Below are 24285 nucleotides of genomic sequence, written 5' to 3'. Positions count from 1 at the left end.
AGGTTTGAAGAAAATGGATGATTGAGTTATTGAGTATTGAATGATGGAGATATTAGAAATGAGAATGGAATATTTTAGAAATAACATTAAATGCCTACTTTACTGACTGATGGAAAAATGATTTAGCCATTTCTTAGATGGATAAGATTTTCTTTCTATTTGATAGATAAATACTATCTATAAAAAATAATTTATTTATTTTAAAAAATATAAAAATATGAATAAATTGATGAATAAAAAAATTGATCAATTTTTTTATCATATTTATCTATAAAAGAATGGATCACGAGGTATAGTTCCTTGGCTGTAGCACCACTCACACCTCCCGTGCTTGACATAAGGCCGTGACAGTGCTATAATGGACATTTACCAATATGATAAGATTGTATTAAAGGAAGATTCAAAGACCGTGATATCCAGGACCAACGATAGGGGCTTTATTCAACACCCCAGCACAAAGGAGTATCCTCGCTCTCGGAGCACCATAACAAATTTCGGCTGCACCCATGTGTATCACAAGGCAAATCAAGTGGCCTTGCAAATCTTGGTATTGCTAGCATGTCGTGCAGTCGATAAAAGTGCCTTCACCTATAAATCTCCTTATAATGGCTGATGCACGAGGGATTTTATTTGACAGACTCTGGTGGCTCAGCCACTACTGTAACTCAAAAAATAAAAATGAGGTGAAAGATATCTGTATGTTTGAGGAGGCCAGCCAAATCTATCGGTAAAAACATTGGAGGTTGGATACAAGTAATTAGGAATGCAAATGAGTCAAACAGATCTTGAGTTGCTTGAATTTGATTTGATTTGATTATTATGGAGTTTGAGTAGTTCGAACAATTTTAATCGATCATGAATAATAAAATACTTAGTTTAAAGACTCATGAGCTTACTTTTTTTTTTTTTTTTATTGAGTTGAGTTTGAACCTCAATATTGAAACTTGATAGATCTCAAGTCAAATTTCAAATCAAAATATTTTGAATTGAATCAACCTTGAACTCGAGTCTTTAGCTACTCGACTCAGCTCAGCTCAACCGCACATTTACTAGTACTTTTATATCAAACGCCACCATCCTCACTATATTTCATGATATGTGTAAAGTTGAATGAGCTCTATCCATCTTCATCTCGAATGAAAATAGGGAAGAACACCGCAATGGATCGAGCCATTTGTATACTAGTTTACCCGTTGACAGCGTAGTTCTAACTATTCTTGTTTTTTTCTTCAAAAATTTCCCGAAGTGAAGTGACATTATTTAGGAGTTCCAGAGATAGATTAACATGTGATGTTCTGGAAAAGGCACGACTTTGCTTTCACGCTCATATTTTTTGCCCTCTTACCGTTTTTCTTTTCCCCTTTTTAGGGTGGGCAGGTTGGGTTCAGTAGGCAAGACATTAATATGGTCAGGAGGGTTGGCTAAAATCTAGAATAGACGCCTTCAAGTTCTTTATATTTTCTTTTCTTTTCTTTTTCCTACCAAAAATCTTTTTCCTTCCATTTCTTTTTTTTTTTTGGTACAACCTTCCATTTCCTTTTGAATACTTTGTTTTGTTATAACGTAGGAACAGTACCTAAAGAATTAAAAGTTATCACATATTGAGATATAAATCATTTTTCTTATTAGTCCTGGAGAGAAGTCCTCGATTCCATGTCACCTAAAAGTTCCCAGAGGAGTTAGAAATGTATCTCATATCATAAACAAGTTTTCAACTTACAACAAAACTAAACATTAGATCTACCTACACAATTATTTCTTTTCCGATAAACTTCTGTAATTAAGGTTGGCCTGCTGTTTCTGATGATTATGTTGATGGATCTCTGCCACAATCTTTTGTAAAGGGGCCTTTCAGAATTCCTAATCTGAAGTGCTAATATCATCTTGTGCTCTTCTAATGTTGCTTATCTAATATTTTTCATGACTCTATTTCTCCTCTAGCCATTATAAGACCTTTTCCCCACTTGCCATTGTTAATACTAATTGACAGTGAATACATCTGGCATCAGCTTTTCCCATAAAAGAATGTTGGCAGATGAAAGGAATACAAGTTTAGGCAATGCCATTTCAAGCAACAACAGCATCACCTTATGTGGACAAATATATGCCTTTATTAAAATTACCTTTTAGTAATATGTTTTTGTTCCATTGATGTTTAAGCCATTATCCATTAAATAATGTCTTCAATAACTCATTAAATTTTGGATTACAAAATCAAATTAGCATGAAAGCAAAAGAAAAATTAACTTTCCACAACCAAGTAATCTTTGCATAGTTTAAACATGCAGTCACAAATATTAATACCACTAGAAAAGAAGTTACAATGTTCAAAATATTTTAAATATTATTTAAGTTCCACTGAAACGTAAAGCAGAGGAAAAGAAAGATAATCCAGATTGCAAAAGTAAATGATTTGATTAGATATTTGCTCTTCTCAACAGGATAGAAACTTTGCATACAATAGAGCCTATACAAATCCCTCTTTCAAATAACCATTCAACCAGCAAATTACTCACAGGGTGTCATGCAAGCCTTACATAGAAGGATAATTCAGAGGTAAATATATGTAGAAGTGATAATGTTTTGATAAGAGAGAATAATGGTCATAAGAGAACTTGTAAAGTACACTAATTTTCTGATATTGGAGAATAACTATGGGGTTCTTCAACGTGGGCAGGAGCCATGGCAGATATCACAACAGATACTCCCAACAATATCACAACAAGAGCTGTGAAATTTACGAGAAAGGCTTCTGAACCATACTTGGCGAGGCCTGTGCTCTGTAGGAAAGTGAGCTTCTCCAGAAAGCCTAATTGTGCACTGGCCAAGGCCAATATGTAGACAAAGAGCCCAAAAAATACGTGCCATGGAAGAGCATCACGTCTGAGATTTGGGGCGGCACCAGGAAAGAAAAAGGTGACAAAACCGAAAATCCACTGAAAAAACAAAAGAAAAAGAAAAGCTGAAATAAATACCAAATATTGATGCAGCAAAGCTTCATAAACAGAAAGCATGAGAAGAAATTAAAACAATACAATGATATTATTTGTGTGTAGCAAATCATTTTGTGACACAACTATGCTGCTCTTTGCTCCAAAAAAAAAAAGAAAAGATATAATTATGCTGCTGACAGCTGATCTCCCATGATGGCACCAAAAATACGTGTAATTCTAATATCATTATGAAATTCTATTTTTCATTTATCTTATTTAAAATATTTTCACTTCCTCATCAGTTTATTCAATCTTTTCATCTTTTTGGAACTGCCATTTATATTTTCAGGTCTCCCTCATTTCATACAACTCGATGCATTTAATCCAACTCTCTCCTCTTTGAAACTTCTCAGCCTTCACAGCTAAGAGCCAAAAACATCTAAGATAGTTCTTCATAATCTTTATTAGGGTTATGAAAATTCAGGCTTCTAGATACGAAAAGTTCAAATTCTATACTTCAAAACTAATACCCTCCTTGACTTAATAACAAAAACTCCAAATTGCTCTAGCAGTATTAATATTGATGGGTTTCACCAAGAAATGATAAGCAATAATGGTAGTGCATATTAACACATAAAAATGTTTGGAAGATGATATAGTTACACACGTTACAGTACATGAAGATCATCAGGATAGCTGCTGTTTTGTGTTGCTTAAAATGCCTCTTCTGAGTGATGCTGGCTGAAGTGTTGCCACTTTGAATGCTATTGTAAGCAACATGTATAGAAATATCTTTTTTGAGAAATTGTCACTTCTGTTAATGCAATATCTGCTGCTTGCCTTGCTGTTTTTCACACTGCTACTGTTATTATGAACAAGGCTGTTCTCATTTTCAGTTGTAAATTTATAATCATAAATCCATGTCTACGTAGCATCAAGCATGGATGTAAGATTAGGACAATGATACAATAAAACACTATAGGGTTTTAAATATTGCCATGAGTAGACACCATCTAACATACTATGTGCCATGCCATGCTAAGGCCCACAATATCAACAAAGTATTTCCTATTTTCAGTTGTAAATTTGTAATCATAAATCCATGTCTATGGAGCATCAATATGGACATAGGATTGTGACAATGATACAATAAAGCATCATAAGGTTTTAAACATTAATGCGAGTGTGCTAGACATCCTCCAACATATTATGTGCCATGCCTTGCTAAGACCTGAACTTTGCTAGAACATATTCTTTTTTAAATAAAATTATTAAAGGAGTAAAGTGAGTGCTGTGCTGATCCATGCTAGGAGCTGGTACTGGCTTTGCATAGATTGTGCCAACCACCATTGTCAGCACTCAAGATCATATACAATACAGTTATTTTAATATGACAAATGTTGAAAAAATATTGGATATGATATAACTGCGATATAACAATGATAAACACATGTTTTATGTATATGCAAGTTTATATAGTATAATGAATTGTCACCATAACATAGTTCTTAGTCCATTCAACAACATCAACATAAACAAACTCCGTGACCATACACACACACACACACACACACACATGCACTTAAATACATACCTCTGTGTGTGTGTGTGTCATCATTCAAATGAATAGACCATCATCTGCATTCCATATACTCATATCAATAACACAAGGTCTAATTTCATTAATCCGTAGTATTCATCGTTAAAACATTCATCCAAAAAAGAAAGGCTTCAGCATCTCTCCATGTCAACCCAAAACATATCCAACAAGTATCCTAAATGTATCTGAAGTCTTTTCTCATATCCTAGCCAAATCTAACACCATGCTGTTATCTGATACATGTGGCACATGCAGTATGCAGCATGTATATTGTAGATTGGCGTGCTAACAGAGTAGGTGTCTATGTCTTCCAAATGCACCACATGCCTTCTCAGATGTATTCAATTCTAATATGCATAATATTTGAAACTAGTTTGTCTAAGCATTACAATGTAGATTGTTGTAATTTACCTGAATGCCATATAAGCAGATTGTACCAAGCCCAACCCAGGAATGCAGGCTGTACAAATTATCAATTCCACTTTCATTATGAAACTTGAATGCAAAATAGATTCCCACAGCTCCAAGTACAAGAGCAATTGCATGCAGAACCAAATGGACCACTTTATGTACTTCATGACTCCCAGGAAAAGCTTTGTAACTCATTATAGCTGCATATCAGTTTGAAAAAGAAAATTACATATCCATTATAAAATATACAAGGCTGATGATCAATGTCCTTCAGCTTGCTTACCTTCACTTCCCATGATAATAAATCCAATTGTCATAAGAACCGGATGAACCTGTAATGAAAAAAAATATTACAAAATGCAATGGTGAATCTTTAAGCAAGAAGAAATTATTCCGTATTTCCTCATTCATCAAATCTATTTCTTGTGACAAATAAAAAGAACATCACAAAGCTATAAATTATATGGGAAAGATGATAATTGCAGTCGGAATGAAGTTCTCTAATGCAATTTAGATTATAATTCAAAAAGGGGTGGTCAGAATGATGGGGAAAAATGATCAGCCTTCATGACAAAAAAAGGTTGTGTCCAATCAGCAACTAGAACATAAGCAATTGTGGTAAAATATGCCACCAATCATAAAAGTTCAAATTTAATCAGATTTTAATGTATTTAGTCACAGAACTTGATACATCAGTTATGCTTTATGCGTTAAACACTGGGTGTCCAATAACCTATAAAACAGGATGCTTGCCATTTCGCCTCGGCTTCCAATTAAAAATGTTTTGATGGGAATAGCTGTGAACCACTAAACTTGCCATTGAGGTCATAGAAAAGCATTTAACATTCAAAATTCACTGATTTGATAATCTTCAGCCTAATCTGCGGTCAGTAAAGATGAATTCTCCTCATTATGACAGACCATTGGTCAGATCCCACCAAACAAAAAGCATGTGTCATTTAACATGATCAATATTCTTTAGGCATCAAACTTATTTAAAAGAGCTTTTTAAGCTCAAACGAAAGGTTTTTTGAGTATCAAAGTTATCTAAAAGAGCTATCTTGAGCTGAAAAACAGAAGAAGAATGTCCTTTAGAAGGAACTTTCATACTGTTATATCCAAAGAAATGAATCACATAAACTGGCCCTAGAGAAGGTCTCACTTCTGAAAAATACCCAAAAGGTGTTCAAATCCAAGAGTCAAAGCTGGCAAACTTTTTTTGTTTGATAGAGCAACAGGTGTATCCCATGTCCATTACAGATTGTCCAAAAACACTTATAAGAGCATAAAAATACAGAAAATTCACAAATATTAGAGGGCATCAATTAGCTCCAATCCAAAAAAAAAAAAAAAAAAGAACAACACCACACCACACCTTCCAATAGAAATAAGCTCCCGTGACAAGCAACCAAACAAAATTCCTCCTCCTTTTTCGAATAAAACAAATAAAAGTAACAATCGCACTACATGAAACACCCAATCAGAACAATCAGACAAACTCCACGTATGCATGCCGTACCACCAGGTTATTTCAAACTTAAGAAAACACCAATGAAATGTCACCCTCCAACCAAAATAAATAAATAAATAAAAAGGACGAATTTGATGCATCAGATAAAATATCTCTCATAACAATCCCAAGAAAACGAAATAAAACGCAACAAACGATGAAACATAACGAACAAAGAAATCGAAGAAGACGTACATTAAAGATGAGATTTTTGTTGGTGGACTCGAAGGCGAGCCCTCCCCGAAAATGGATGTTCCACACGAGCACCATCACCGCCGCCGCCGCCGCCAGCACGTGCGACGCGTACGTGAACGGCAACGCCCTCACCCCCACCAATCTTCCCATCTCCTCTCCTCTCCTCTCTTCTCTCTCTTCCTCTCTTCTTCTTCCTTCGCAAGAGATTCACAACGCGGTCCCCGAATTCTCGTGTCTTTGCCTTCGGGCGACAATTATTAATCATAACTTTGGAACCGGATGCTGCGAAATCTTGGCCGTCCGATTCCCACCAGTCTGGGAAGGTGGTGGGACATGCGGCCGGATATCGGTGAGGAGAAGGTGGTGGGACGGCCGAGAAAGATCGATCACGATTCTATCTTCGAATTTTGAAGAACACCTGTATTTGCTCGATTGGTCCGGTCTCTGGTGGGGTCGGCAGTGATGCAACGGAGCGAGGTAGGTTGCGGAGCAACGAAGAAAAATATTCCGGTGTTAGACCGGAGAAACGAGAAATTGTGAGGTGGACCTGTTCCACCCTGGATATAGAATAAATTATACACAGAAAAAAAAGAATAATAAAATGATTCCATGCTAGATGCATAATGAATCTAGTCAGAAAAGTAGAATTCTTGCATTTGATAGCTACAACCACGTTTTAAGTGCCGCAGCATCACGGCTACCCCGCCGTCTTAGGATAATGAGGAGGGAAAAAAGGGAAAGTAAAGAGGAAAAGGAAGAAAGGAAGAAAAAAAAAAAAAAGAAGAAGAAAAATAAGAAAGGAAAAGAACTAAAGGGAGGGTGGATGAAATAAAAAAAAGAATCAAGGAAGGAATAACTTGGGAAAGAAAGAAACTAAGAAAGGCAAAAAAAATAGAAAAAGAAAAGAAGAAAGCAAGGATAAAAAATAAGAAAAAGAAATGAATAAAGAAAGAAAGAAATAAAAGCAAAAAGAAAGAAAGTTATAGAAGGCATCTACATGGATGATCGATCGGAATGGTTGCTGGGACAAGCAAGTGGAAAAATTGGGATATTCTTATCCTATGTGAAACCTTCTCCATAGATTTGGCACATGTCTTGGATTCTGTAACAAATCCAATCGAAATATCTTAAGGTGTACGTGTTAAATATTTTTGTTTTATTTAGCAATCAATTTAATATTATCGGCAATTGTTAGTATAGTTATTTGGTATCTTATTTCTAAAAACTTACTTTTTAGCATGTCCAAATTCAAATCCAAAACATTGGTCAAAATAATTAATTTGATATTTACTTGAGAGAGTTGTTCTCTTATTCATTTCTAAGGTTGAATCTTCCATTGAAGCAATATTGAAAACCGTCATGAATAGCCCTAGAAAAATCTACACAGGTATTCAACATTGTTGTTCATGGAGAAAGACTATCTAATTATGTAATTCCTAAAAATTACCATCAAAGTCGCTAATGAGATATGGATTCAATTCGCATCCCCGTGGCATTGTTAGATAAGGCTTTCATTCTTTCCACTTTTTTTTTTTTATTTAAGAAAATGAAAAGAAAAAATCAAGTGGGCATCAGATTGTTGCTTATAAGAAATCTAGCAACCAACCATGCATGTGGTCCTTTGATGCCAAACTATAGCTAATTCTCATTTGTTCCAAAAAGGAAAAAATTTCTTTAGAACATGATAACTGAGCATTTTTTAGCCAAATATTCTCTTTGAGCTATTCACAACCAAATCTTGCGTCCTTGTCCTTGAAGGCCAGTCGCCAGCATTTAAGAATGTATCCATCTAGGCGGGACCACTCTACAACTATAAGTTTACTAGTTGTTAGGTGAACTAGGTCTACTGTTGAGCTTGTGGACCCATCCAACCATGAAGCAGCACACGTAAACATATATGCATTGCACATTTTTCCATTTTAAGAGTGGCTTTGCAATTGGACTAGTACACCAACTCAATGGTTAGCTTGGTCCCACCAATGGGCTCCCACAATTTTGGCCATTAGAGGACGTGGATTTCTACCTTGGCGGCCTTATTAATGGCATATGGATCTGTTGTTATCAGGTTAAGAAGAATCCAGGGAGATCAATTGAAAGAAGTCCGGTGACAATGGTATATTTCGCCTCTTCTACCGTTCTAATCATTAAGTATTTTTTATTTTTAGATTCTGACCGACTATTATCATTGTAAATATAATATTTTAATATATATTTAATAAAAATTGATGGAAAGATCTTTCTTCCTTCATTTGTTACTCAAAAAAAAAAAAAAATCCTCGAAAAGTTGTCTAGCAGGTACAACAAATACAACCCACTTGCCATAAGTCAATATTAATTCTGAAACAAGACGGCTTTGGTGGTAAATAAATAGGAGAAAATATTCGTTACAACGTTGTTACCGTTGTAACAAACCAATAAAAAATTGAAATGGATGAAATACACGAGTAATGTGGGATATTATCTACGAAAATCGATGTAATATCCGGCAATCGATGAAATATAAAAGTTTTCTTTGATTTATTACAAATTTGACATGATACCACCGTTGCAATGAATATTTTTTCAATAAACAGATGATTATACAATACTTAAATTGGCTCTACTTGGTAAGATGGGATGACATGCTAAGCTTTGAAATGGTGAGAAAGGATTCATTTTTGTATGGCATGGGAGTTAACAGGTTGATACATCACGTAGAAGTCAAGAAATACTTTGAGCAAGTAAAAGCTGTTTATCTAATTTTAAAATGTGCTACAGTGGTACGTGTAATATTTATGAGCAAAGAGATTTCTCAAAGCAAACAAATGCTTATTATCACTTTTTAAAAACATGTCAAATTGATCGTTTTTGTGTTAGTGGACGATTTGCTGCTCGCCTTACGTGAATTAATGTATTTAACTGAACTAATTGATGCACAGAATTTGTTAATAAATGCCCACTTAAAACAAGTCAAATCACACGTAGATGCAGCTATGTGAACCCTAGAATCTGTCCTCAACTAGTGCAGACCCGGTCTTTTTGGAGCCAAACACGGTCGATAGTTTGTCAGGGGCCAAAATACAAGCTTTGTCCCTGATAGTTGAAGAAAAGGAATAAATGTTACGAGTTGAACAAGTTTTGGAGAGAGATTGTCATTTTGAGGAAGATGAAGCATTCCAGGACCATCTAGTGTTGGTCTACAATATCCTAAGCTAGGAAAGCCAAGACCCAGCTTTTTCGTACCAGGATTCTTTAGAGTCCATTGCTCCAAAACGATTAGAATAGAGAAGTAATGACTCTTGGCTCATTCCATACCCAATAAGATGTATGGTTTATAGGTCTCGAAGCTTATCTCCTTCGTAAAAATACGATTGGCTCTTTCGAAGCAAAGGCCTTTTTGAATTTTCACTCTAATGGATTATGGGCCGGGCATTTGTCTTGACTCTTGATAGGTTGCACCTTGACAATATCATGTTTGCAAAATTCTTTGTGCATCAGAGGCGGTGTAAAAAATCCAACATGGAGTGCACCATTTTATCTGATTGATCAGCGTAATCATCATTTTTTAACACACATTTAATGCCTGCAAATCAGCTTTTTCGTTTAAAAAATTTGTATGATAAAAATACCCGATGCTTTGAAAAAATAATGGCATTCTATATCCATATTATGGTATACTGCGTATAGAAAATTATAATTTTTATTATTATAATTTTTATTCACTGGATGTCATAATATAATGTAGAATAGTATAATATGCATAGGATGCCATTATTTTTTCTAAAGAACAGAGGTATTTTCGTCATTCAAAATTTTTGAACAAAAAAACTGACCTACAAGCATTAAATACGCGTTTAAAAGTGGTTGGACAAAAATATATCTCTCATATTATAATATCTTAAACCATATTATGACATCCTGGACTATATTATGTCACAAGATATCATAATTTTTTCTAAAGGACAGGGGTATTTTCATTATACAAATTTTTTAAATGAAAAAGCCGACTTGCAGACATTAAATACACGTGAGAAAATGATAATTATGTAGACCAATCGGACAAGACGGCGTGCTCCACATCGAATTTTCTGCACCGCTCATAGTGCACAAAGAATTTCTCTATCATGTTTTAGTTGGGCTTGTATTGGCTTGTCCTATTGGTGGGCCTCTAATAGTTGTTGCGGGTTGGGTTTGCTTTTGGGCTGGACTTTGATATTGGGCTTGTTGCACTCCTTCCCTTACCTTTCTTTCTTGTTTTTCTTCGTTTCTTTTTTTTTCTTTTCTTTCCTCTTTGTTGTTCTTTTTGTTTCTCTCCCTCCGGTACGCATTTGATTTCTAATGAAATATATGATAATCTTTCTTATCTTTTATTATTATTATTATTATTATTATTATTATTATTATTATTATTATTATTATTATTATTATTATTATATTTTATTTTAAAAAAGAAAAGCTTACGAAAGCGTTAGATGTACCTTAAATGTGCCAACAAATTGTATATCCTAAAGGTTGAGAAAGAAGCATTTTTGAGAAAAAGGTATCGTGGTTCAACTTTGCGTCTTTCTTGCTGTAATTTTACAGTGTAAAAGGCAGGTTACCGTAATTGACTTGTAACTTTATGCCAATATTGCAGGCTGAAAAATCTGTCAAATCTATCCATTCTCTTGTCATGCTGCCTGGCGTGTCTCAAATACATGTATCTAGGATTTACTTGAGGTGAATAATATCACCAGTTCCATCTCCTAATTTAGTTTTCAAATAAAATTTATTTAGTCTTTAGAGGGCATTCTTTAATACACCATATACGAGACCCTTTAAAACCAACCAGATCAATATTTTTGTAAATCTTAAAGTACATCTCAGCTATTATATTTATGTGAAGTATTATCATCTCTCTAGGGTTGCATTTGGTGCATCACCAAGCAATCTTGAAAGATAATTTGAATTTTCTTCGAGATAGATTATCATCATTAAATTGTCAGTGATATTAATTATTGTGTTTGATACATATAGGTAATGTTGCAGTAAATTTATTGAAAATCTTGATCGATATGTTTGGTATGACAATCAGATTATCGATACTATGAAATCAAATTTCTAAAATACCCTCTTAACTTTATAATAATAATAATAATATATTATATTATATTATTATGTAATATTATTATATATAATGATAATTTTTATAATATAATATAATATAGTATATTATAATATTATATTATGATATTATAATAAACTATTATAATATAATATAATAGATTATATTATTTTAATAATATAATAATATAATATATAATATTGTATGATAATATAATAATAAATTATTATAATATAATATATTATTATATTGTTATATATAATAATATTATATATAGATATTAATATAATATAATATATTATAATAATTATATAATAATATATTGTAATATAATATTAATGATATTTATATAATTAATATAATATATTTTAATATAATATATTATATTATTCTAATATAATATACTAATATAATATATCACACTATATTATTATATATAATAATATTATATGATATATTATGTTATATTAATAAAAAATATTATTATAATATATTATAATATTCATATATTAATATATTATAATATATTATAATAATATATAATATTATATGATAATATAATAATAAATTACTATAATATAATATAATATACTATATTATTATATATAATAATATTATATTATATACTATATTATATTAATATAAGATGTTAATATAATATAATATATATTATTATAATATATTATAAAAATTATATAATAATATATAGTAATATAATATTGTAATAATATAATAATAATAGAATATAATATAATTTATTGTTATATAATAGGATTTATATAATATATATTATCATATGCTTTATTATTGTAATATAATATAGTTACTATAAATATAATAATAATATAATAATAGTATATTATATTATATTATAATATATTATATTATTATATATAATAAGGAGAGGGTGAGAGCCATCGGAGAAGGAGAGTGGAGGGATAGATTTTGTATGAATTTTTTTTAGGAATAATTTTGTCTAAATTTTTTTTTGCAACATTATCAAACAAATAATAATTTGGATAGCCACTTCTTCTTAAGGCAATCTAAATTACCTCCTAAACACAACAAATTACCTCCTAACCATCCAAAAAATATATCAAACATAATAATTTAATAGATTAATTTTAAATTATCAGTAATCTAAATAGATTACCAGCTACCAAACACAATCTAAAGATTATATAGTAGTAAATAACATCATATTTTAGTAGTTATTTACTACTACTACTATTGATATTTATAACAATAATGCATAAATACATAAAAATTTTAATCAATTCAAAATATATGACCACTATTCTCTAAAAATTGATATAAAATCAAATTAAATTTAGAGAGGATGGTACTCAGCCGTTTCTGTTTAATTTGATTCAATCTATTATACATCGTGTCAGATTATCTACTTAATAAAATAATTAAATCTAAATCTAAATTTTTAACAAGTTTAATAAATGCATTGGATTCAGGTTAACAAGCTTTTGATCTATATATTTTATTTTCGATCTGACTCATATCTGATCTGATTGCCATCCTGACTAAATTACTTGAATATTAAGTCCCGTTATTTGCACGCAAATGGTAATCATGGCCAATGGGGCTTCTTCATGCGCGGATGAGTGCATTACGTGGACAAGCGTGCATTACACGTGCAGGTCCTGCGATCACTGTCGGTACGTGGAGATCCTACCTCACCCTTCACCAGGAAAACTTGTTCCTTCCAAAAGATGCTTGGAGATTTTGGTTCCTAATATTTGTATGCTTCTATATGCCCCATTTGGATTTCTTTCATTGTCCAATGATAATGATGGCAAAATAATTACAACAAAGCATATCTCTTTACGATCTAAGCTTTGAAATCCTGATGAACATGCAAAAAGACGGGAAAAGCAGATCTAATGATGAGTTCAGTGAAAAAAAGGAAGCCAACAGACATGATCTTCTTTGGTCCACAGAATTAAAGCAGGGAAAGATGAAGCAATTGATGCCACTGCCTTTGTTCACCGAATGTTGGATCCATTTTAGCTATCTGATCTAGAGCTAGCTTTACGGAACCCTCTCTTTTTCTTTTCTGAAATGCGTTAGTAAATATTATACTCCTGCTAATTTTATCCATTCCGCTAAAAATAAAACCAATTTTAAGATGAGATGCATTGGTTAATATTTTTTACAAATTTACGTAGGAAACAGGATTACTGTAGAGCAAACATGTGGTCAGAAGTGGAGGGTAGTATCCTATTGTCATACCCAATCAATCACACATATGAAACTAGAGCCATTTTAACACTTTGTCCCTTCAAATGCAAGTGGCATTTTGCATTCATTGTACTTTTTTAATCTTTTTATGAGGGAAGATACACCAAGGTAACTTCACCATGTCCAAATCCAGAAATCGAGGGGCATTACTTATTTTATTTTATTGTACTTAATTTGCTTTCTATAGTTTCCACAGATCTGCGCAATTGGTTTGTAATTCAGGATGCTTGTCGAATTATTCCCACTGCATCTTCGCTGCCAAGAAGCCTCGACATAAGGCTGTGGTGGGCTAGATTTGGGCCATAGCCTGTCCAACCAGCGAGATCGAGTCTTCCTTTTTTTTTTTTCTTTTTTTTTGGCACAAAGGGATCAGAGATCATAATTGAAGATAAGCAACTTGATGAGCATCAGTTGTGATCAACCAGTTCCAATCTGTAGGGAAATGGTCGAATCTCTGAACCGCTGCTCGGTTCATGCATGCCTTCTTTGTAAGATAATCAGCTACTTGGTTGCCTTCTCTAAAGCTCGAGTCTTCCATCATCGAAGGGCCACCTTAGTTTGTAACCTAAGATCGGGCTGTATATATGAATGTACCATTCATTCTCTCATTTTTCCTGTAAATTAAGATTGTGCATTAGAAGATAGTCCTTGCCCAAACAGAATAATACAACTAGCATGGAAAATACATATTTAATGGAGCCAGCTGAAAAGGCTTTAACTATTCCAGAGGATGCATAATAGGATTTTAATAGGAATTTCTCGGAGGAGATAGGAGTGCTAATAATCCTAAGAAAGACAACTTATTATAAAAATGAGGTATATTGTCTCTTTAGTTGAATCTGTTAAAAGTAAAATTAGGTCAAGGTAACTGTCAAGCTTGAACAAAAAGATATACCTTATTAAGACCAATGGTCTCTTTAACTATGTTAAGCAAGCCTCGTGATTTAGCTTGGGAACTGGAGGATTAGGATTTAATAAGCCATCCTTAGAATTTGGAGAGGTTAAAGCAAATAAGGGTCTTAACTATCTGGTCAGTTTTAAAACCATAAGCTTTTAAGAAATGGGTCAAACAATATATATCAAATTTGATGGGCACAAAGTCTAGCTAATTTCAATTTGTTTGCTTTCGTAAGATTACATATGCCATTTTATATGCAAGTTGACCTTCACAGCTAGTAACCTAACCACGTTTTTCTTATGAAAATATAATTTTTTTTCGTTTATTAGTTTTCTAACCATCTACTTGTCGGTGGATAAAAGTAAAATATCATCTATTGTTCATCCTGTTTAGATGAAGGGCAAGAGATAGAGAGAGAGGAAGAGAATGGAATTGAGAAAAAGGGAGAGAGAGACTGAAAATGAGATAAAGCTAGAGAGAGAGAGAGATAACGGAATAGATATATATATATATATAGAGAGAGAGAGAGAGAGGAGAGAGGGAGATTATTACAATCTAGAATATAACACAATCATGCTACTAAGAGATACTATTATAATCTAAGATTTCATTCAGAAAAACTAGTCAGAAAGTTTTTTTGAATTTCTTGGTCCTGTATAAGTATTCAAGATCTTCTTAACGAATAAATGATGTGAGAATAAATACATCTACAAGGGTCTTTACATACTTTCTCTATTTAATCTTGATGTTCTTACTAAGCTCAATATCCAAATCTATTCATAAACACTAAGATAAGCCCATTGTTAGTCCTAATGAATCCGTGTTATAATATCCTTTGGTACATATGGGTTATGAGCTATGTCATCTTTGATACTATTTGTTGTATCATAGGATGTCACAAAAAAAGCCTGGTTAAAAGGTAGTATTTAGGTTCTTTGGTTTATATAAATATTCAAGGTCTTTCTAATAAATAACCGATATGAGATTAAATATATACCTGCACGGATCCTTATAGAAGCTGAGTTCGGAAAATTTTTATGCATGTACTTTACCACTTCTAATCATTTCTAAAAGCTATAACTATTTATTATGTAGCTAGAAATAAAGATCTTACACTCTTTATTTCAAAAAAATATGGTTCAGAGAAAAAAAAATATAAGGAAGCAGAACTCTTCAAAATAACCTAAGGATACTTCTTCATGCATATTGTTCTGTTATTTTACAATCTAATTGATGAACCGTGTATCATAGAGACATGCTAAAGTCACATAAGAATCTAGCAACTATTTTGATTATCAGAAAGAACTTTGTGGGCAAGCTCTGTTTGATAAGAAAATTAGTCAAACTGAGATTGTCTTTTAGAGTTCAATTCATACACCAAATCGAGAAGTAGTCACCTTGGAAGATAAGTCCGTCCCTGTCCTGAGAATTATCTTGTTCATCTGTGTGTCTAGTATCATGCACAACAGACCCCTCAGATTGGTTTTTTAGAAACTTTAATAGCATATTATATACCCTATCACAATAATCTAGGGGATAATATCTTTCTACATACCGATTTTTCTCTCATTTATATCTGATTGATCAGACGCACGGCATGTGCTAAAGTAACACACTTTAAAGTCTAACAAGCATTTTACATGTCAGAATTAGGATTGTATGGCAGCACAAAAGCTCATCATCCACCCATAGAAGCCACAATTTGCCTATCTTCCTATGAATACCAGTGAGACATCACTTTTCTAGGCTGCACCAACTCACACTTTTAATTCCAGTCCTCTCAGATCCATCGCATTATTTCCGGGCCACAAAAGGAGCTTGGCAGGTTAAAAGACTGGTGTAACCCAGATCCACCATCTCACAGCCAATGCATGACCACCAGCTTTAAAGGCAAGTAAAGGAACCCAGCAACCCCTGCACCCAACCTGACCCATTGAGGTCCCACCACAAGCCCTCTCCACCTGCATTGCTCCCTTTATTTGCCAGACTTGACAGTTAGATCTTTACATGACCCTCTCTAATAGAACACTTGGTACTTCCATGAGTTTTTTCTTTGATATTCTTTTAGGTGGAACAGGGGATCGCATGGGACTAAACGATCTATTGCTTGTTTGTTATCTCATCCAGAAGTCCTCCATAAATTATAATGTCAGATCTGGACTTGGAGCGCACACCACGCTATGCAATCATTCTTTTTTTTTTAACTCCTAGAAGTTTGTTGTTATCTACTAGGAGCCATGTACAATAAATAACTAAAAAAATTTGGATAACATGTTCATTACTTTTTCATGATAAGTATCGATTAAATAATAAAGTAGAGACATATTATCAGTAAAATGTTTTTTTTTTTTTTTTTGCCATTTCATGCATCTGATGGCTTGGAGTTTTAGAATGCATGATTTCCTGAACACTTCTTTTCTTTTGTATACTTAGGCACATATAGTTGCACTCTCTCTGTCTCTAGTACACGAGCTTATCATCAGATAGACATGCAAGAAGTGGCGAGTTCCATGGGGAAACACCTACAGACCTTGAGGTTGGAGTTATTGCAAGTTTGAGATCCAAGTACTATTGTTTGAGGTCTTCCCTCAGCTGATGCAGTTCCTACTGTAGATTCCTTCAAAACGAGATTATAAGAGTTATTATCCTTTTTGGTCCCACCCTATCCGAGTCATATTCTATTTGGCACGTTGTAACATATATTATCCTTGTTTAATATAAAAGATGGCTTAAGAACCAACTTGTGCTCCATATATATTATTAGCCAAGTTGGTTTAGAATATGTTAGTGATTATATTAGAGAAAGAAAATGCTACGAGGTGGAACTCTCCCACTATCTACCACCGGTATGTCACATGGATTGAGGCAATTAGCTAGTGCTATACATCACAGCCCCAGTGCATATTTCAATGACTCCATGATTGCACCAATCCCCTTCCACCATGCTCTTCTTATTCTTTTTAATTTTATTACGTGTATTTATTTATTTAATTACTGTGAGATCTCGTTCTCATGAGCCTTCTTGTATATCCTTTGAGAGTCCTATTAAAATCACTGACTACCATTTGATTAGCTTAACAATGACTACTACTTCACATCTAACATGGGGTCCTTCTCAGGAGCCGACACATTCAGACCATGAAATTGCTAGATAAAGCTTGCAGGGTCTTCTTTTTCCTTTTTCTAAAGAGAAAAAAAGAGAAGGAAAAAAAATTGCCATAAACTTATAACATATATAAAAGAATCACTAAAGTTAAAAGAAAAAGTAAATGCCCTTAATTATGATTACATGGCAAAAGTTCATGATTGATTCAAAAGGGGTACTAGTGAAGATCATATGTATCGAAATAAGCTTTTAAATGACCTAGATCAAGCAAAATAGAGTATGTTTTAGTTTTCAGAAGAGCACCGATGGTAGTATGTGAAATAGTGTTTGTGAATTGTTTTAAGAGAAGATCTGGTTAAAAGCTCATTCAAGTAAGTGGAAGAGGAATCAGCCATTAATCAAGTTGATATTGGATGTCATGCATGGGAAGCAGACAAACAACAAATATTTGGTAAGATATAGCAACCACTAACAAGGCTGAACAGAGGTGGGGTGAGTTATAACTACTTTAGAGCAATGATAATGGATGTGGCTTCAAAATAGCTCTTTGGAAAGGTAAAAGAATATCTTTGGTTGGTTCAATCATGAGCCGAAATCTAATAAAGATAATGACAATGAGTGGATTACAAGTGGGATTGTAGAACATCAACATTTCAGATTAATCATATGAAATTCTTAACAAAAAGCAGGACCACAGAGAAGATCAACATTGAAGCTTTCCTTCGAAAAGTGCAGCAACAATAAGATCCTTGGAATAAGAGAGGAATAGTGCATCTCAAAAAGGTATGCAGCTAAAAGAGTTCAGGACTTTTTTAAAGACAAAATTTTCAAGATTAAGGGATGTACCCCAGTCTTTTGCTCAAGAATTAAAAGCTTAAAAGCCTAATAAAGCATGTTAAAAATGTCCTTAAAAAAGTGTGATGAAATTATGCATACTATACCCTAGTTATCTTAAAATTAACATCCCACCATGATTATCTCTACCCAAAAGAGTGAAAAATGAGAAAAGAACTTAAAAATTACTAGAGTCATTGTATGATCAGAGAATTGGAACTTCTTGGCAATGGCCAAGAGCCAACACAAGAAGCAAGACATGGGAAGAAGCAGAAAAATCTGGTTATAGAGATCACCATAAGTATATGAATTACCTCGTACTATGCTAATGTGCAATTACAAAAAAAAAAAAAAAAGAAGAATCTAAAGAATCATAATATAAAAATGTGAAGACTCTCAAAATTTTGGCTGAAGTTCGATCTATCTCTCAGACAATTAAAGTTCAATCTTGATGCTTTTTGGTCTGTAGTGGTTTTGAACCCATCAAATTATTAATGTGGATATGTGGAAGCGTGAAGAAATAAAGAAAAAGAAACAAAGTGCAAAGAAGCTCACGAAAGCAAAGAAAGGCATACACGGAAATATCCATGCCAAGGAAGACTTTTGATGATGGGCTACACAAGCAGTGCTAGAGTTGGCTCTCCCTCAAAAACCCTAAACTCTCTCATCCCAGGTGAAGGCAGGAATCGATTTAAGTCACTTGGTAGACCACCAAAAACAAGAAGCTATACTGGTAGGCTAGCTAGAATCTTCGAAGCAAGGCAAGACTTGGACCTGGTTTTTTGTTAGTTGAGAAAAAACATACCAAGGATTTGCCCAAGACAATAGATATATTGCTGACAAAGTGGAAGATTGAGCACCATAACTCTATTTATACCAACCTCTTGGGGATGGAGTTATGGACAAGAACACATTGTTCATCCATATTACAAAACTGAGCCACCAAGCTTGTTTTCAGAAGCTACCATGTCTCCCTAATCCCATCAAACTTTTATTTGCACATTACTCTAGTGGTCCAGGAAACCATTTTATGGAAGTGAGAGTTTTGTCAATGGAGGTAAAGACAACTACATCATTGCGTGTGCTTATGGAAGTAGAACTTGAAACGGGCAAAGGGCAAATTATGAGCAGCCAAATTTGGTCAAAGAGACAAAGGGTTTGTGTAGTTGGTACACTTTGTGACAAAAGATCTAGAGGCTAATGGCCTAAGCATATGACTGCACGTAGGGTATTTTGATCATTAGGGCGCAAAAAAAAAAAAGAAAAAGGGAAGGGTTCTTGAGGCCATGGGTCCATATAGTCCCTGGGATCATGATGGAAGTAGATCTACAATGTGCATTCCATCTGCTTGATCTAATGTAAAGATTAACATTTTGGCTCCATCATGTTGGCTATATGAAATAGTAGCATGCATGTTGAGAAGAAATGTAGAATATAGAACAAAGAGGGTTCTAATCAAATTAGTGAAGATCATGACAAAGCAAAGTTTGTCTTTCTTTCTTCTTTCTCCTTTCCTTTTTCTTTTTTTTTTTTTTTTCGAAAACAAAGAGAACTAGGATAGATGGCAGCGAAAATAAGGTTGATTTAAGGCCATTAATATCCCATGCTAAATACTTTATACCGACTCAACTAACTGGCACCCTTGACAAAGCAAAGTTGGCCAAGATATTGTATTTTTGATAAGTGATGGAGATTTATCCTGACCAAGATGTGGAACCTGGGAAAATTCTGAAGAAATTAAGATAATATAAGATCTCATTTGATATATAAAGTGACCAACATATGTAAATCTCCAGCATGATATATTAATATCAAAATTAAAGTACATTTTCTACATTCATTCTAAATTCTTTTTGAGGAAAGAGGGGGAAGTGGTCATTCTCCCAAGAACATTAGTAGCAATGTAGCATTTACAGCTTTTGAAGCGGTAGCAATGTATAGGTGAGTGAGTGTTGGGAGGGGTAAGTGCATATGTATGTACATTCATTCTAAATTTATTTGTTAAAAACTCAATTAAGATAGGAATAGGAAAACAGAAAAGTCACATCGCAACGGCTATAATCATATCATTTACTTATACTTTGTCGGCCAATATCAAGTGATATATCAATTTACATGAACTAAGATTTTAAATATATTTTATTCTCTTAAATATAATCATATATCTTGGCAAAGATATTGAAATTGACATTGAAGGGAAAAAAAAAATTAAGATTCAAAGTGAGATGAGCTTGGAATTGGAGGCCGATGATGATGATGAATTTATAGTAGGATCTTTCATTTAAAATGATGCACGCATTTCTAATCATGTTAAAATATATTTTTATGAAATATTTTAATCATATTTTATTACTTTTTGGTTAAGAGACCCACTTTCGTATATCCATCCCGACCTTCTGTTACCTAAGAGAATGAGAATTCACCTAGTTATAAATAGACTTACTTTCCTATCTTGTCTCAAGAAAAAGCGAAGAAAAAATAAAGAATAAAATTAATAGTTTACCATTAACATCATATTAGGATTGTTAATGTGGTTTGAGTTTTAGATATTTTTTATGGGCTCGAACTATAATCTGATCCGAAAAGCCGCATTGCAATTGAATGAAATTTTTTGGAGGTCTGTGTATAGCGGAGGGCATGGCCGATACAGACCAGTATAAATATTATATTTTTGTCAATCTCAGTAGTTTTGTGAGAGAGGTTTGGAAAATCAAATTACAGCTAGGGTTTGGAGAGTTCTGAGTGATTGTATCTCTCTTTTCATATAGTGAAATTTTTTTCTCGTATCTTGCTTATGGACGTAGGCTTTTCAGCCGAACCATGTAAATCCTGTGTTTGTTTTTTTTTCTTTTATTTTGTGTGATTGTACGATCTGTGCGTATCCTATTTTTGTGCTTGCTGCCACAAGGATTTATGTAGGAATCAAGATAAGTTGTTATAAAGAACGCATCGTATTCATTAATATTTATGATTCAAATTATGAAAAAGTTTTACATATTAACTCCATGCAATCTAAGAACTATTAAGAATGATACGAAATCTAGATGGGGCATGGTTTTGAATAATGGTGCTATAACTGTTATAATAGCTATCATTGGGCTCTTGGCTACCCCTCCATTATGTTAGCAAGATGAATAATATAAAAATTATAAAAATCATTATTTTTTTATTATTTTTTATGATAACGGATTACTGTGACATTAATAATGGATATTAATTATTTTTTTTTGCATCTTCTTTGAAATAAACTAGTGTTGCAAAATTCAAATTGTTTTGCCTGAAATTTTTTCTCTAAAAGCATTGTGCAGTACAAAGATTAAACTTAGTTAACAAAGTGTCATAAAGAATACTGTCAGTATTTTTTCACTATTATCTATTATTTTTCATTTAATACCATTATAATATATATTTTAGCCAATATTTAATTGTAAATTTGAAAATCACCTGTGCATCTTGCAGACTAGGGGCGAGACAGTGGAGTATATCCTTTTCTTGTGTCTGGGAGCCAGACAGGTTTGACAGTTTGCAAGTCTTCTTCAGCTAAGCATCCAGACCGAGGCACCAGTACAATCTTTTTTAAAGTTTCTAAGGTGGAGCATTAAGAATGAGGAGACCAGAACGGCAGGCATCTGAGCTGTTCATATCATCTACTATATGTCTAGGAACAGCTTGATGTTCGGGTCAGAAGATGCCCAATAAAATCCATTTTGAAGAGAGCCTTCATTCAAGTAGCAAAGATAATATAAGTGATCTTGAGGACCTTGGATACTTAGGATGCCCTAAGCACCGACCTTTAGGATTTTTATTTTATGAAAGCCCTCGCTACCGATCTATCTTAAGATCAATTTGATGGCAACATTAGATGAATGAGAGGAGGTGCTAGCTTTATGATCTGTGGATCTGATTTCAGACTAGTAGCTACTGGTGGGGAGCCACCTCTTTGAGCTATAGTATCGAAAGTGGAGCTTTGTGCCACCTGGGTTGGGAATTGCATACGCATGCAGATATTGTAAGCTGACCACCTGGTCACTGAAGGAGACTCCAGCATCGATGGTGATTTAATTGGATCCAAGGGCATGCAAACGGGATCATACTCACCTGCTACTGTAAGATATATTGAGACTGCTGATGGGGATACTGCAGTTGGGTAGCAATTTTTATCGTGGAGCATTCTGGAGATTTTTTGAAATAGATGAGGGGCGGCTTTTGGATCACTCTGGATATCTTATTTTTTGATTTTTTTTTGACGCGTTTACATTAAGCTTGTCGAATGCTCTGTCCTATAAAAAAAAAATACTTTTTAGGACACATAACATCTATTATAGTTATTATAACAATCAATAATAAGATGGGGGACTATTAATAATAATTATTATAACAATCAATAATGGGGTGGGGGACTGTTAACGTAGGATGATATGTTATTTAAAACTTTAGGAGTAGGACAAAAGGTTTGGTAGAAGATCATGGCAAAGTCATGATGAACTTTAGAAAATAAAACACGAAACTGGGACTACAAGAAGGATTAGATGTTGGTGTCAAGGTACGGTTGATTTTAGAATCAACCCATTTGCGGGTTGTTGCATGAGATGGGATAAACTTTAGGTAAGATGTAAGATAAATATTTGTAGAAAAGAAATTGGGATGAACTTCAGGGCTTGAGCATGATGTCAGATTCTGTATTGAACATTGCAAATGGTGGCAAGATAATGACTAACTCCTAGTTTCAGATCTATGGTAAAATCAACATTAGAATTTAGTTTTTAAAACCAAACAATGTTATATTGCAATTCAAGTTAATACGTCCTCTATTGTTTTACTTTGTTCGGTCACCCATAGAAATTCAGTTGTAGAGATTATGTACTGTCCTTAAAATCTTATTTATCTCCTTAAAATCAAGCAAGAAGATATTATTTGGATCCTTTGATTCTATGTTAGTTCTTAAGATATATTCAATGCATATTCGATGCGGAGCTAATTAAATATATATCTATATAGATCCTCACATAATATAGTACTGAAAATTTGAGTAAATTAAAAACTCATCATAAATATCTATTTATTTTAATTTTTGATCTCATATTTTTCTTTTAGCACTCTCGAGATATAACTTATATTATTTTTCTTGCATGCCTTTTTTTTTTTTTTTTTGGTATATTATATCTTTGCAAAGCCAAGAACTTGATAAACTTTTCAAGTAACCAAAAAAAAATGATTAATGATATTATATTAATAACATTTAGGAATTTGTTGTTGAAAACAGAAACTTACAAAGTATAAACGCCAAGCCAACTAACCAGCTAGATCTAGGTGTACCTTACCATTAAGTACTGACAGCATCTAATGGAGTAATGGACCACCAACCAATCTACCAAAATGCAGTAGAATGAGCTAACAACGTGGCAATTGCCCAGACCAAGGTCCACTGAAAGATAATTCATGGTAAGTTCTTGGTGGAGATT

General features: G+C 33.3%; 1 protein-coding gene across 1 annotated transcript; it reads right to left on the bottom strand.

Annotated features, from left to right (window-relative positions):
* Nucleotides 1-2396: 2396 nt before the first annotated feature.
* LOC105032364 (probable ascorbate-specific transmembrane electron transporter 1) lies at nt 2397-6894 on the bottom strand. The gene is made up of 4 exons (XM_010906806.4): nt 6650-6894; nt 5228-5276; nt 4945-5144; nt 2397-2936 (listed from the first exon to the last, which is right to left on the bottom strand). Exons 1-4 carry the CDS (start codon nt 6797-6799, stop codon nt 2628-2630), a joined length of 708 nt encoding a protein of 235 aa, XP_010905108.1. The 5' UTR covers nt 6800-6894; the 3' UTR covers nt 2397-2627.
* Between the last annotated feature and the right edge of the window lie 17391 nt (nt 6895-24285).

This window comes from Elaeis guineensis, chromosome 4 (genome assembly GCF_000442705.2).
Source record: "Elaeis guineensis isolate ETL-2024a chromosome 4, EG11, whole genome shotgun sequence".
In the NCBI taxonomy this organism is placed as follows: Eukaryota; Viridiplantae; Streptophyta; class Magnoliopsida; order Arecales; family Arecaceae; genus Elaeis; species Elaeis guineensis.
Note: the sequence above shows the minus strand (reverse complement) of the source record. Positions and strands in the feature narration are given on the sequence as shown.